The sequence below is a fragment of the Neurospora hispaniola genome (genome assembly GCF_033458365.1).
Source record: "Neurospora hispaniola strain FGSC 10403 chromosome Unknown B0T23scaffold_9, whole genome shotgun sequence".
NCBI lineage: Eukaryota > Fungi > Ascomycota > Sordariomycetes > Sordariales > Sordariaceae > Neurospora > Neurospora hispaniola.
The window spans coordinates 1629024-1642920 of NW_026944414.1; the positions used below are offsets into that span (position 1 = coordinate 1629024).

Consider the following 13897-nt stretch of genomic DNA (forward strand, 5'->3'; position numbering starts at 1 on the left):
CTGGTGGTCACAGGCCTGGCGCGCACCTCAACGGCGTATCGCAGCACTGAAACGCCCCACCATCCATCATCGTCGACTTTCAAGCTCCGAGACCGAATCTTTCCACTTCAAGATCCGTTCGCTCACTAGCAACAGCAGACTTTCATTGGCGTGGTCGCGCTTAGCTTCCGCATTGAACGACGGCACCGTTCGGAGGAATTTCAACTGATTTCCACTACCGCACTTCCATCATCGTCACTCCTGATCCGAGCCTGTTATAGAAGACACACGAACGCGGGTCTTCCAACCACAGCGCAAAACGACCGTGCTGAACCTCCAAACACCCCTTTCACAACATGGACAAATATCTCGACAGCCGCTTCGAGCGGGTGGAAAAGGCCCTCGCCACCTTCATCGACTCAATCGCCAAATACAATCCCTCCGAGAAGCTCGCCGAAGATCTCGTAGCCGCCGACCGCGAGCTCGCCGCCGGCCTCAAAGAGCTCGAGCGCCACCAAAACAACCATGCGCGCATCCTCCAGCTACGACAAGAGACCGCCTCGCTCGACCAACAAACCAAGGACATCATCGGCGGACTCTGGAACATGCGCAAGGAAGTCAAATCCACACCCGCGACGCAGTACCCTGCCACCGGCCCCAAGTACCAGTTCACCACGCACGAGCTGCTCAACTACGCCAAGCGCATAAGTCGCACCACGCTTCCGCCAGCACACCTGCTTTATAACAGCGAACCTAGTGAATCTCAACAAGTAGGAGGACAAGGAGGCCAGCCGATGGAAGTCGACTCGGCAGCACAAACCCCCATGCCCGGCGGTGGCGGCGGAACCGCAACAGCAGCCGGCACCCCCGCCGCCAGCGCGGCCCCCACACCCGCCGCTTCGGGCCCTTCTGGCCCCGGCCCTGTCACCACAACCACAGCCCCCTTCTCCCAACCGCCACCTCCACCTTCAGCCAACCAAACCGCCCTTCCCGAAGACTTCAAACCGCACATCAACCTTTTGACAGGATACCAATTCCACCCCTGGCCGACGGAGGACAAGGTGCGCATGGGCGGCATGGCCGCCTACCAGTCGCTGGTTTCGCGGGCCGTGGACCCCAAGGGTTATGACCCGGAGGAAGAAGAGCGAAGAAAGAAAGAGGAAGAGGAGGCAAGGAAGGAGGCGGAGGAGCGGGCGATACGGGAAAGGGAAGAGGAGGAGAGGCGTATGCGCGAGGAGCGCGAGAGGATGGCGAGAGAGAGGGAGAGGGCGAGACGGGAGGAGGCAGAGAGGAGTGGAAGTATTTCGGGGCCGGCTGCAGGCGCCCCGGCTGCGGCGGCGTCCAGTGCAGGTGGTGGTGGGAGGAGTCAGTTTACTTTCTTGGATGGGATGGATGATGACGATGACGATGATGAGGACTAGACTCTGGGCTGGCTGTGGAGGTGATGGGTGGGATAGGGTGGAGGGAAAAAATGGCGTTGCTTGATACCCAAGATTGGCGTTGCAGGTGAACTGGAATCATTTGGAAACCATTTCTTGCATGCGACAGCAAAGCCAAAAGATATTGAGCATATAGCTCTTGCTCCCACGAGCAAATATTGATCTTTCCAAGGTTAAATAAAAGGCTAAATATGATGATACACAAAAATCAGGATACCATCCATCCTCGCGCCCAATTACCCCCAGTTGCCTTTATTTTCTCTAAGCCAGATCAGAGTAGCCGTCCAACTCTACCTATGTGTTGTACAGCAAGACTTTTCTTCGGCGTGTGCCTAACTCTCATACCCCACCCCGCTCCTAATGGTGACAACCACTCAACCTCAATGTTCATGTACTCCTACCCTCCCCCAAGCTCGATTAATCGATCTTGATGGAAGAGTAGATCTTGCGAACGAACCACCAGCTGGAGAAGAAACCAATCGAGCCTGTTGCCTGTCAGTTAGCAAACAGTACCATGCCTGGAGAAAGCGTAAACAACTTACCAGTGAGGATGAAGAAGAGGAACGAGATCAACGCGCTATAACCGATGTACAGCACACTGCCGGCAAGCCCGCTCAGCGAGAGCTTGCTGGCCCAGTAGATAAGGGCATTCAAGAAGATATAACCAGCGCTCGCACCCGCCGCCAAAAAGGCGCGCCACTGCCAGTTGTAGTTCTCAGCGCAAAGCAAAAAGTACACCATCAAGATGGTAACGGTGGCGCAAGTGAGAATCATGAGGCCGTAGCACAGGAACAGGAAGCCGAACATGTAGTAGATCTTGCTGAACCAGATGGAGCTCATGATGAAGTAGAGCTCCACGAAGATGGCGCCAAAGGGCAGGATGCCAACTAGGAGCATGCTTGGGATTGGCTTCAGGTACGTGGTCACGGGCGGGATTTGGCGTGGGATCTGGTTGGTGCGCACGGGCGGTTCGATGGGGGCGGCGCGGAAGCCGAGCCAGGAGCCGGTGACGGAGAGCGGGACCGAGATGATGAACCAGATCAGGATGATGACGAGCATAGTCGTGAAGGGGACGGCGCCCGAGGACTCCTTAGCCCACAGGAAGAGGTTCAAAAGGAAGAAGGTGCCGAAGACGATACCGGGCACCAGGACGGGGGTCAGGATGATGTTCATCTTCCACTTCTCGCCGCCCATGGACTTGTAAATGCGTGCAGAAGTGTAGCCGCCCACGAAGCCGAGGATGGTGTAGAGGAAGAGGATGATGGTGCCAAGCGAACCACGGTTGGACGGGGAGAGGAAACCCAAAAGAGCAAAGGCGATGGTGAAGCCGGTCATGACAAAGAGCTGGGCACCGTTACCGAGAAAGACGGAGAGGAGCATAGGGTAGGAGGGTGTGCGGAACACATCGCCATGCACGAGCTTCCAGCCGGAATCCTCCTGAACACCGTCCTCGAGAGCAGAAGTCCCAGAGAGATCGTCCAAGTTGATCTGGTCGAGCCTGTTGTAGCGGGCGATATCCTTTCGCAGGGCACGAACCAGAACGGACACGACAGTGAGGGTGAGGAACACGACGATGACGGCCGAGTTGATGAGCGAGAACCAGTGAATCTTGGGGTCGAACACGTGGAGATACTTGTCCCAGCGAGTTGCCCAAGCAGTCTGGGAAGGAATCCAGTAGACACTGTAGGTGAACTGCACCTTTGTCTCGCCGTCCTCCTTGAGCTCAAGCGGTTCAAAGTTCGACAGACAAACATCTGTGCTCTCCTTGGGAATATCCTTGGTGTACTTCTTGGACTCTGGCTGTACCAAAACGCCAACAACACGAAGCTGATCTGGGTTTCCGCTGACCTCGTGGTACTCGATAAGGATATCGTAATGATTGTTAAAGGTAACATGGTCGTCCGCGTCAACCTGGCCCATGAGGAAGCCGGGGTTATAGAACTCGGTGCCCGTCAACTCGTCCTTGATCCTCTGTCCTGCGGGAAGCCCGTCCACGAGCCAGTTGAGGCTCATGCCCTGCCTGATCTTGTCGTTCACGTAAAAGGCAACCCCTTGCTTGTATGTAGTCGGACATAGCATCTTGCAGGTTTCGTTTTGCTTCATCTTCAGCTCGAAGGGCGATGTCTTTATCCTGTCTCCGAACAGGATGCTTCCCAAGCTCTCACCCACGCTCTTGGGCCCTCCTTCGGGCTGGCAGAACTGGAAATGAGGTTGGTAGTAGTCATAGGAAACGACCGAGTGTAGAAGCGCATCGGGGGCGGCAACCGGCCGTATCGAGTTTACGTAGAGAGGCACCAGCTCGCCTGGCTTATAAGTCGTCGGCGCGACACCGGGAAGATAGAAAGCGGATGCGATTTGGGGTGCTACAAGCAGCGAAGCTAATAGCGCCCCGGAGGGCGCGTGGTTCTTGAGCTGCATCGTCGGCCCGGCGATAGGATAACTGTATAAAGGTAGGTAAGGTTTACCAAGCTGATAACAATGGTCCTTAGGTAGGTTCCGGTTAGCCTGACCGTAGCTGATGATGGCGGTTGGGGAGGGGACAAACGAGTCGGACACGTACTTGTGGTAGGTGTTCTGGGTGGATAGTTACCAGCTATGTCACCGCAACCCCGAGAGTCGGGAAAATGTCCGGGAGCCGTTCAGGAGGCGTGGGAGAGTGTCGGAGGGGACCTTTTGCGTGGGTATAATTGGTAACAATGGCCGATTCAAGTACCAGGATATTGTGATCAGTGGGTTGTAGTGGGCCTACAGGTACGGAGCCCGGGGGGCGGAAGCGGGGAGGGGGCAACGAGGGCGTAGTGTACAAGTGGAATGGAACGACAACCTTGACGGTTTCCCCAAGGTTAAGAATGAGGGATCGAGAAGATGAAGATTCAGGGCTGTGCCTTTGTCTGGAAGGTGGTAGGTCACTGGCGTCGATTGGGACCTATGTTGCAAGTAAAACTTGTGTTTGTCGATGGGTAGAAGAAAAAGGGAAGAAGAAGAAAAAGGATGAACAGCTGCCCGTCTGAAGTGAAATGGAACTCCCGTCAGGGCGGCAGCATGGACAGAGACCTGGAGGGATGCAATGAATGGAATCCTTGTCGACGAGCCTGAACACCTGGACGCTGTGAACAGAGCACCGCGCTGTGTTGGAAGCACTGCCGCAGGAGAGTGCACTGGCCGTTGGAATTCCATTCAGTCGAGCCAACAGAATACACCAATCATAGCCCTCTCTGTTTCGAAGGCCAACCCATTCTCGCCCCTGACAAAATTGTTGAGACCTTTGACATTATACCTTGGGTATACTCTTACTACCTCTACACATCTAAGCGTTTTCATCACACTTTTGAACTTGTTTCTCAGGCAATTACTGGATGTAGATATCCCGAAGGAACTCTGGCCGATATTCTTCGAATCATTTCAATCCCTATCATCAATTTGCAACGAAGTCTCTTCACCACAATGAGCGGTATCGGACTGGTTTGTTTGACCACGGGCAGTTGGTCGATCGTCCACAGAGTAAAAGGTCTCATTAATTTTGTCTCGGACCAGCTACTGCAGCTGATGAATGTGGGGCCGCCAAGTTTCCATAGTGTCCGTTCACCCCTTGCACGCCTTGCCAAGCCCCCAAAACCTTATCCACTCAGGTGCATTTGGCATGGCAAGGGCGGCACCGGCAGGCAAAAAAAAGTTCCCCGGAAGAATTTCTCTGCATCTGATCGCAACGGGACACTGACCTTCATATCACCACCAGCCAAAACTGACGGTCCTGTCTCGAGATTGACATCGGTACGAGACACATCAGTCAACTGCAACGAACATGGCGGCACCGGCAACTCTTCCAGCCCTGCTGGACACTCTCACCAAGTCTCTGACTTCCACCCTCGAACTCGCCCCCAAGCTCTCGACTGTTGACCCTCCCAAGGACGGCATTTCTCTTCTCGACGTCAAGAACGAGCTCCTTCTTTCCTACCTCCAGAACCTCGTCTTCCTTATTCTCCTGAAGCTTCGCCAGGCCCGCACCGGCGCTCAAAAGAAGAAGAACAATGGCGATGATGGAGAATCGAACGACCAAGACCTAGACGACTTGGTGGTCAAGAAGCTCGTCGAGCTCCGTCTCTACCTGGAGAAGGGTGTCCGCCCGCTTGAGGACAAGCTGCGCTACCAGATCGACAAGGTTCTGCGCGCTGCCGACGACGCTGAGCGCAGCGCCAAGCAAGCCGAGGCTGCTGCGAAGGCCGCCGAGGAGCCCGACTCTGAGTCCGAGGCCGCTGAATCCGGCGACGAGGAAGAAGCCGCTCCCTCGGGCCAGAAGCTCTCCGACCTGCAATTTCGCCCCAACATCTCCTCGTTTGTCCGCAACTCCGGCGCCCCTGGCAGCGAAGAAAAGCCCAAGATCGGCGTGGGCAAGTCCACCGATGCCTCGGGCGTGTACCGCCCTCCGCGCATCGCGCCGACTGTTATGCCGACGACAACGACGGAGCGCCGCGAGCGTGCGGGCGACAAGAAGCAGCTCAAGAGCGCGACGCTCGACGAGTTCATTGCGGACGAGATGTCGACGGCGCCTGTGGCCGAGCCCAGTATCGGTACGACCATTGTCAACTTTGGCCGGCGCACCAAGACGGCGGCGGAGCGCAAGGTGGAGGAGGAGAGGCGCACGTACGAAGAAACCAACTTTGTGCGTCTGCCGACGGCGAGCAAGAAGGACAAGGCCAGGCAGCGCGCGCTCGAAGGCCGCAGCAGCAAGATGCAGTTTGGTGGCGAGGACTGGCGCGATCTTGGCGCTGGCGTGGATCGTATCAACAGACTTACCTCTGGTGGCCGGGATCGCAAGGGGACCAAGGCTCTGTTGGAGAAGAGCAGGAAGCGTGGCTTTGATACCACTGATGGACCTAAGGGCAGCGGTGATGGTGGATTTGGTATGGGTGAGCGGTTCCAGAAGAGGGTCAAGGTGATGGAGGGCGGCAGGAGAGACAGGGGCAAGAAGAGGTGAAGAGGTGGTTAAGAACACATCTTTTGAATTTGGTTCTGTTTATTGTCGTTCTCGGCCCTCTATACGGGGCATCATATCAATGAATTCAATTGAATTCGCTCCTCAACACCATTTTACTTAACCTCTCTTGACGATCCATCATCACTGCTTGTTCCGATACGAAACATTCAGCCTTGTTCATCACCCTTTATTACCGACACTCAGGTGACAATACGCATAGTCCTCCCGCGAATCTCCTCTTCACGCACATGGCGTACTCCATTCGCCATGGTACCCTGATCCTCCGCCTCTCTAGCCTGCAGTCTGTTGCGGAGTCTCTCCTCAGCCGCAACCACCTTCATAGGCAAGTTCTCGCCCAGACCAAAAAAGACAAAGAACGCCCACTTCCAGCGGAACGGGTTGATAGCAACGCAGAAGAAGAACCACCACATGAGCTCGAGGTACGTAAAAAACTCGAACGGTCCGACGGGGCTCCTCCTCTTCAGGAAAGCCGTCATGTCAATCCACCGCTTCATCCAGAACGTGCGAGGACGAGCGCGGTCATCAAGCAAGAAGACCAGCAGCAGCCTCGTGTAGATGCCAATGTGCCAGTTGCCCACCGATCCGATACCATTCATGTACGTGCAGTTGATGGCCGCCACGCTCGGGAACTGTGGTGGGAAGGTCTGCAGATACCAGTTGGGCGGTTTGTAGTCCCCCTCCAGACACTCCTTGGGCAAGAAGTCCAGCTTGGGCCTTTGGAATCCCGTAGCCATGATCACCATATCGCCCTTGATCTCCTCTGTCTGTCCCGCATCTTTGGGGTTCGTTCCCTTTTCGCGGCGATTGACCGTGACTCCGTTCTCGGTAAACCCTTCAATGTCGCAGCGCAACCACTTCACCTTGCCACTACGAATCTGGTTCATAACCTCCGAGTTGACCATGGGCGTGTCGGTGAAGAGCCCCTTCTTGCCCGAAGGCGGGGCAATATCCTCTAGCTCCCGGTAGAACAGCTTGCGAAGGAAGAATTCGGGGATCCAGCTGAACCGGGTCTCCTGGCCGAAGATGTTGAGCGCCAGCAGCATGTCGACGACAGGGTTGCGGGGGATGATCCACTTCTCGGAACGAGCGAGGACGTATACCTGAGCGGCGCCCTCCTCGACAGCGTATTCAATGCTCTCGACAGCACTGGCGCCGCCGCCGATGATGATCACCGTCTTGCCCTTGGCGGCCTTACCGGTGAGCTGGCTCGAGTGGTGGATCTCGCCCTGGAAGGAGTCCATGCCGGGGATGTGGGGAATCTTGGGGCGACCGCAAGTGCCGACGGCGCAGATAATGCCGTCGAATTGGCCGTAGGTCTCGGCGTCATTGTTGATGATCCATTTCTTGGTCTCGGGATGCTGGCGGGCGCTGGTGACGGGCGTTTCGAAAACGGTGCGCTCGTCAAGGCGATAACGCTTCCAGAGCTCGCGGACTTGGGAGAGAATTTGCTGCTTGTCCGGGTAACCTTGCTTCCAGTTGACCGAGGGATGGAAGCGGTACATGAGGGAGTGGATTTGTAGACCGGAGGTGTTGTTTACTCTCTGCACGATAGGAGAAGGAAGAACTGGTCAGAGATTGTGGTCGCTTCGTCGCGTTGTTGACTCGATCACTTACACTCCAGATTCCTCCAATGTTTTCCTCCTTTCCGGCCTCAAAGATCCGAACATCGCATCCATGACCGACGCAGTGGGCAGCACTTGTAACACCAGTGATGCCACCGCCAATGACTGCGATTCTGGGCCGACCAAGACGTGCCTTGGGACTCGGAGGTGTGGGTGATAGCAGCTTGTTCAGCACAAACTGGATGACTTGGAAGATGAAAAGTAGCGGGTGTAGGATGGGGTTCTGGACCCTCGATTCGAGCGTCATCTCGAAGACGGTTTATGTCAATGAAGATGTTGCTGAATATGCGACGGTTGTCTTGTGAGACATGGGGTTAGTTCGCAAATGTCTTCGATGAAACACACGGGGTGAAGCTTTCCTTTTATTTGCTGCTCTCTGTAGCTTGATCTGGTTCCTGAATTTAAGCGGGATGCTTGACGTCATCGCGAGGAGAGCATAACTGTGCATGTGAAAACCCCACTCCACTCTACACCACATAGATGCTTTCACAGGTCAACGTCAACACAGGTTAATGTAGGTAGAGGTAATGTTGCTGTCATAAAGTTACAGACAGTTCGCTTGGATGCACCTGCCGCGGGGTATACATTAGTACTGATGTTGCTTTTATACCAGGCACTATTGACTTTGGTTTGGGCGTCGGACTTCTGGGAAAGACTGTTGGGCCCGTCTTGTTGCCTTCCTGTCACCGTAAAAATCAGCATGTGATAGGCCCCAACACCTAATATTGAATCCTTGTAGAGTTAAGAAAATTCGGAAGAGCAGCTCGTTTGGTGTGTTTTGGAGTACCTTGCAAAATATTGGACCAACTACTCAACAAGCCAGGCCGTGTTATATATAGTCTCCAGCCTCCGGGTTTTTGCGTCCTCACGAGCCGTTATCCTGTGGACATCCGCATCCCACTTGACCCTGACGTCGTCGTCATGCATGAGGCCCAGCTCTTAGAGTGCAGGGGATATGGGCTTCCTGTTTGCAGTCTTTACAACAACGCCACGTGGAGCCTATGTGTGAGGCCCATTGATTACGATGGCTGCTGCTAAGTGTGATGGCGAGCTTGTCTTGAAAAGATGAGGACCCCCGAGTGTGCCGACTATCTCCATACCACAGCACTCGCCATTTCCAGGTACGCGCCGTCTTCTATTGCCCTTCCCGGTGCCTTGTAGTAGGCACCATCTTCGTTTGTCTGTTTCTCTCACCTCTTTAGTTTTCTGTGATGACGAACTGACGTAAGGCATAAAAACGAGTTCTGTGGAATTGAACATCTCCTACCGTTGCTAATACCAAGTGCTTACAGAGAAACGCTTCACCATGCCGTCAAGCTGCTCTAGCTTATCATCTTTTGCATCAACCCTTGACAGCTTTGATTATCACAAACCTGCTGTCAGCACTTCTCATCCTAGGCGTGGTTGCGGGTCCGTCTGGATTTTGGAACAGGATTCTTTGAAAGACATGCCAGCCAATATCCAGGTCATGCAGGCCACTGGGTGTACGAACGCCGAAGCGGTCAGGTTACTGGAGGTAAACACCACCTCATCAAGTACTAAAGGTCCCGACTAAGCAATTCTACTTCTTCCGCAGAAAACAAATGGCAACATCCACAAAGCCGTTGCCTGTCTGGTGAGTTAAGCCACTGGCGCAACGGTTGTCTAGTAGACCAAGCCCTACACCGGGATACAGCCAGAATGACTGACGTTGATATCAATCTTGGAAGCCCGGTAAAGACGAATGGGACTTCAACCTTCCTCGAGTAAAGGTACCCGAAAAATCCAGCAGCGCCATGGACTATGAGGATGGCTTCTCCACCCGCTATCGCACGAATTTGCGGGGTTATGAATTTACCTCTTCCGAAAGTAACGGGCACGATACCGACGACCTTAGCCTAGATAAGCTGGTTGCCGATGTTCAACGTGGCGTATCCTGTACGGTGATTCGCAGTCAACTTACACGCTTTCGGGAGCGAATGGGGCCCGACAAGACTTGCCAACTGTTGAACGGTCTGGTTAAAGGATTTCCTGGATTGTTCTACGTTGTCCAGAGTCGGAATGTTGAGATGGTGAAAATGTGGGCAGAGTACGGAGGCGACGTCAACACTACATATGGAAAAAGTAAGTTTCCCCTCATTGCCTACGCTATCGTCCTCGGAACGTCGTATGCAACGGACACGACGGCGCTTCTCAAAGCACTTTTAAGTGCTGGCGCATCTGTGGCTTGCATTCCCGAAGCCTTCCACACGCCTCTCTCGCGAGACCTTATGGATGATGGTCCTCCGATTGAAGAGTCTGGTGAAATAGCTGGTGAACATCAGAAATGGTGTAGCCCCTATGTGCGGAAGCGACTGACGGATACTCTGAACTTCCGCTTTGAACAACGATACTTTCTTCATCGCGCCGCTCTTCTGGGGCGTTTGTCAGGTGCAAAAAACCAGGTAGCCAAGTTACACAAAGCTGGGAATCTACTGGGTATCTACTACAACCTCATAGGTCAAACAGCCGCAATTACCCATGTCATCGATCACTTCATCAGGTATTAGAGCTTTTCTCATATTGTATATCCTTTCTTTCTATCTCATCTCTCATTTTCTGTTGTCTTCGTTATACCCAGCACCACATTCAAGGCTGTTTATGGGTGCCTACTTTGGGGTCCATCTTTGCTGACCCTGGCTGAACCGTTGAAGTCACCTTGCGCTCCAAAGGCAGAAACAGGAGCAGAAGCAGGAGCAGAAATCGAAACCGATGGTCCTTCTATTTGCCGGGCCCAGCGGACACGGCAAAACTGAGTTTGCTCGCAGTCTTGGAAAACTTACCTCTAGAGACTTGGAAACGGTCGATTGCACCAGTATACGATATGAGACAGATCTCTGGGGTCCTTTTCACCCATTCCAAGGGTGGGAAAACGGCTCTGCCCTCAGCAACTTTCTGGAGAACCACGCCTCCCAGGAGTGTATTGCCTTTCTGGACGAGTTTGAAAAGACAAAAGAAGAAGTACGGGAGTCGCTCCTCAAACCCTTCGATGAAGGTATGTGCAGCTTATCCTCTGGATACATGTACCAGGCATGTTGTTGACTCACTCATGAGTACCTACTTTTAGGCATCCTTCCCAGCCGCAAAAACCCTAAAGTAAAAGTTGACTGTTCGAGAACCATATGGATCCTCGCAACAAACGCGTTTGACAATATAATCCATGACTTCTGCAAGAGGCACGCAAGTGACCTGTTTTCGGACAATCCAGGAGAAAAGGGAAAGAAGCTTATCAGAAATCTCTCGAAGATGATACAGAAAGAGAGCATAGAGAAACTTGGAGTGAGTGTATTCCACGCATGCGAACGGCGTCTGCAAAGAGATGGCCTGTTAAACTAGTAATGCTAACATATGATGGGTTTTGCCCGACAAGGCACCACTTTCTGGACGCATTTCCGAATTTGTCCCGTTTCTGACCTTCTCACCTTGCGAGCAAGCTGCAATGGCGGACAGGCTCCTCGCGGATTTCGGTTGTAAGATAATTCAACCAGTCAAGGAGAGCACTGTACCAAGCCAGGCTCGGCTGGTGGGGGACTTAAATGTCCAAGTTCGACGCAGCTACTCGGTTTGCAGAGTGTTGGTGACGGACGGCTACATTCCGGAGCTGGGGGCACGGAGCATTGCCAATACGGTTAACCGGGACATCAGCCTTCCTGTGGTGAACGATTATCTTGACAAGAGAGAGCGGCTTCATGAGAACCAGGGGAGATGTACATATGTCGTTGGCGTGAACGAGGATGATATGATTGATGTGTCGGAGGCGCCGAGGAATTGAAGGACATACGGCATTATGGAAGAGGTTGTTTAGCTACTTGTTGGGAGCGACTAGAAGGGAAGGAAAGGGGAAGGAGCAATGGGGGACACAGTAGTGTATGCCTCTCAGCTGCGTGTAGACATGCCGAAAGTGAAACGCACCTCACCTCCTTGGCTGATAACATAACACCCTGCCTGGATAGGGGTATGCTTCGTTGCGAGTCGCAAACCATATCAAAGTTGAACTTACGTGACGGTCTTGTTGTTTCACTGTTATCGCACTCATGGCCTCCCGTGTCATAACACCCAAGTTCCTCGGCCGAGATTCTGAGCTGACTAGTGTAGTAGAAAGCGCACCGCTCGAAGTGCAAACTACCCTTACGGCACATTTTCATTGTCAAGTCAAGTAACAGAACCCTACTAGCTAGCCATAAAGCTGCGAGACTGCCATGCTCAGATTATGTGTTTGTTCAATATGCTGGAGCATTGTGGTTCTTGTCTCTTGCTGGGCATCAAGGATATGAGTAAATCTTCAATCCGCAGAGTAGACTCGCTGAGCGTGCCGTTGATGGAGACAAGGGTGGGAGTGCTAACACGCAGACACTCGATCGATATTCGTAGTTTCGGTTTTTCTACCGAAATATAGCTGGACTGTGTAACTTCATTTGTAAAGTGTATCCCTGTAGTTGAAGGGGTGAACTATGAGCGAAGTCCCCTGCGCTCATCAACCCTTTTGTTCTTGGTGCCCACGAAAGAGTTCCATCAGCCGGATTGCAGTGACTTTAAACATCAATGTGGATACGCCATCAACGGCCTCATGGATGAACAATGTGTGGCTGGACTCGGGATGTCCGACATGCTTATATTAGTCCAGCTGGGAGGTCGCTGTGAATGCCACTGTTATCACCACACCCAGTGACGGTGTTGTGTGACATGCATAAAAAATTTGACGAGGAGGCAGGTGGTGATTGGTGTGAACAAAGTTGAAAGGCTCGAACCATTTCCGCGGGATGTGGCAACTCGAGATCCATGACGGACATCAGCGAAAGAACTGAAAGGTATCAGCTTGGGTTCCGGAGTAGATATTCTGTAGATGGGTGTGTCGATGTTCTCAGGACCGCAACATTCTGAAATATGAACAGGCTCTACAATACGGTATCCAGAAAACGTGGTGCTGAGTCAAGATATAAAGTTCGTTCCTTTTGTCTCACACTCGCTTCCGGTGTCGCATGCCGCGTAAAGTAATGTAGACTAGACGTTCCAGATCCAGATTGACTGACGGTTTCGAAGGTTGGAATTTGGGGAATCGAGAAGCATGGCGGGGTGCATATCTGTGCAGTAGTGCCGGAGAGAATTGCGTAGCGCGTGCGTTTTGAGCCATTTTTTCACCCGGCCGACGAAGACTTTACGATACCTAGAATCTAAACAGTAGTACGAAAGAGGACTCTTGCAATTTATTACCATGTTTGGTTAAAAAAAAGTTCGACGAGTCGTTGACAGATTGGGATCCGTGCCTGGCCGGCCCGAGAGGCTGGCAATGGCCATCACTGTTAGCCGGTCGGGTGCTTTGACATGGCAATGGGAAAGATCGGATGATTGCTATGGTACTTGTGGTTGGCCTGGTGGTTTTCAAATGGAAACTTTTAGGGTGACTCGATGGGATCGAGTAAAGGTAATCTCTTTTAGGTTCAGACCAGTGGTGCGGGGCAAGATAGAGTGAGATAGCCGCAAGATAGCTTATTTGCTTATCTCTGGTCTTTTAGCGGACACTAAGCCCGATCAGGCCTGGTATCGCTTTCGAGCACAAAGAGCCCTGCATGCCCCGGCTGCTGCCAAGAAGGCGAGCCATTTCTGTCTAGTGCTACTACCTAGCCATCGACAGCCGATAACAGGTGGACGAATCATGATGAGGGAATTGAGGGAAGCTGAGTCCGGTCCAAGCTTGATCAGCTGGAAAACATCCAATGTGTTGCCACGCCGTCACCAGCGGCCCTTTTTTTTTTTTGGTGCCTTCACTCGCTGCCTGGTTGTTCTTCCGTGCCCGCCAGCAACAACGTGCTTCTTTGCTCGAATGGGCGGACTGACGCTACCGT

General features: G+C 53.1%; 7 protein-coding genes across 7 annotated transcripts; 4 read left to right on the forward strand and 3 right to left on the reverse strand.

Annotated features, from left to right (window-relative positions):
• Nucleotides 1-24: 24 nt before the first annotated feature.
• B0T23DRAFT_389679 (vitamin-D-receptor interacting mediator subunit 4-domain-containing protein) lies at nt 25-1522 on the forward strand. Its single transcript, XM_062837823.1, has one exon. The coding sequence runs from the start codon at nt 336-338 to the stop codon at nt 1398-1400; it is 1065 nt and encodes a 354-aa protein (XP_062688926.1). The 5' UTR covers nt 25-335; the 3' UTR covers nt 1401-1522.
• Nucleotides 1523-1609: 87 nt separating this feature from the next.
• On the forward strand, nt 1610-1771 carry B0T23DRAFT_298424 (uncharacterized protein; the record flags this gene model as incomplete). Its single annotated transcript, XM_062834300.1, has 1 exon — nt 1610-1771. A coding segment is annotated over one exon (162 nt), but the record flags the coding sequence as incomplete, so codon positions are not given.
• Nucleotides 1772-1835: 64 nt separating this feature from the next.
• Nucleotides 1836-3836, reverse strand: B0T23DRAFT_408218 (uncharacterized protein; the record flags this gene model as incomplete). Its single annotated transcript, XM_062839273.1, has 2 exons — nt 1836-1903; nt 1961-3836. The coding sequence occupies 2 exons, from the start codon at nt 3834-3836 to the stop codon at nt 1836-1838; spliced, it is 1944 nt and encodes a 647-aa protein (XP_062688928.1).
• Nucleotides 3837-5078: 1242 nt separating this feature from the next.
• Nucleotides 5079-6493, forward strand: B0T23DRAFT_247483 (Sas10/Utp3/C1D family-domain-containing protein). The gene has a single exon (XM_062834152.1). The coding sequence runs from the start codon at nt 5221-5223 to the stop codon at nt 6391-6393; it is 1173 nt and encodes a 390-aa protein (XP_062688929.1). The 5' UTR covers nt 5079-5220; the 3' UTR covers nt 6394-6493.
• A 100-nt stretch (nt 6494-6593) lies between these two features.
• Nucleotides 6594-8283, reverse strand: B0T23DRAFT_399716 (FAD/NAD(P)-binding domain-containing protein; the record flags this gene model as incomplete). The annotated part of the gene is made up of 2 exons (XM_062838440.1): nt 6594-7955; nt 8029-8283. 2 exons carry the CDS (start codon nt 8281-8283, stop codon nt 6594-6596), a joined length of 1617 nt encoding a protein of 538 aa, XP_062688930.1.
• Nucleotides 8284-8522: 239 nt separating this feature from the next.
• Nucleotides 8523-8738, reverse strand: B0T23DRAFT_325870 (uncharacterized protein; the record flags this gene model as incomplete). Its single annotated transcript, XM_062835530.1, has 1 exon — nt 8523-8738. The coding sequence occupies one exon, from the start codon at nt 8736-8738 to the stop codon at nt 8523-8525; it is 216 nt and encodes a 71-aa protein (XP_062688931.1).
• A 156-nt stretch (nt 8739-8894) lies between these two features.
• On the forward strand, nt 8895-11833 carry B0T23DRAFT_247539 (P-loop containing nucleoside triphosphate hydrolase protein). Its single transcript, XM_062834153.1, has 7 exons — nt 8895-9260; nt 9329-9552; nt 9613-9651; nt 9746-10557; nt 10709-11049; nt 11122-11333; nt 11425-11833. The coding sequence occupies exons 2-7, from the start codon at nt 9343-9345 to the stop codon at nt 11824-11826; spliced, it is 2016 nt and encodes a 671-aa protein (XP_062688932.1). The 5' UTR covers nt 8895-9260; nt 9329-9342; the 3' UTR covers nt 11827-11833.
• The last annotated feature ends 2064 nt before the right edge of the window (nt 11834-13897 follow it).

Excerpts from the sequence above, each read along its gene's own strand:
- B0T23DRAFT_389679 (XM_062837823.1), top strand. The coding sequence starts at position 336 with ATGGACAAATATCTCGACAGCCGCTTCGAGCGGGTGGAAAAGGCCCTC.
- B0T23DRAFT_247483 (XM_062834152.1), top strand. The coding sequence starts at position 5,221 with ATGGCGGCACCGGCAACTCTTCCAGCCCTGCTGGACACTCTCACCAAG.
- B0T23DRAFT_247539 (XM_062834153.1), top strand. The coding sequence starts at position 9,343 with ATGCCGTCAAGCTGCTCTAGCTTATCATCTTTTGCATCAACCCTTGAC. Across the intron at positions 11,050-11,121 it reads CCTCAAACCCTTCGATGAAG|GCATCCTTCCCAGCCGCAAA; the intron begins GTATGTGCAGCT and ends ACCTACTTTTAG. Across the intron at positions 11,334-11,424 it reads AGAGCATAGAGAAACTTGGA|GCACCACTTTCTGGACGCAT; the intron begins GTGAGTGTATTC and ends TTGCCCGACAAG.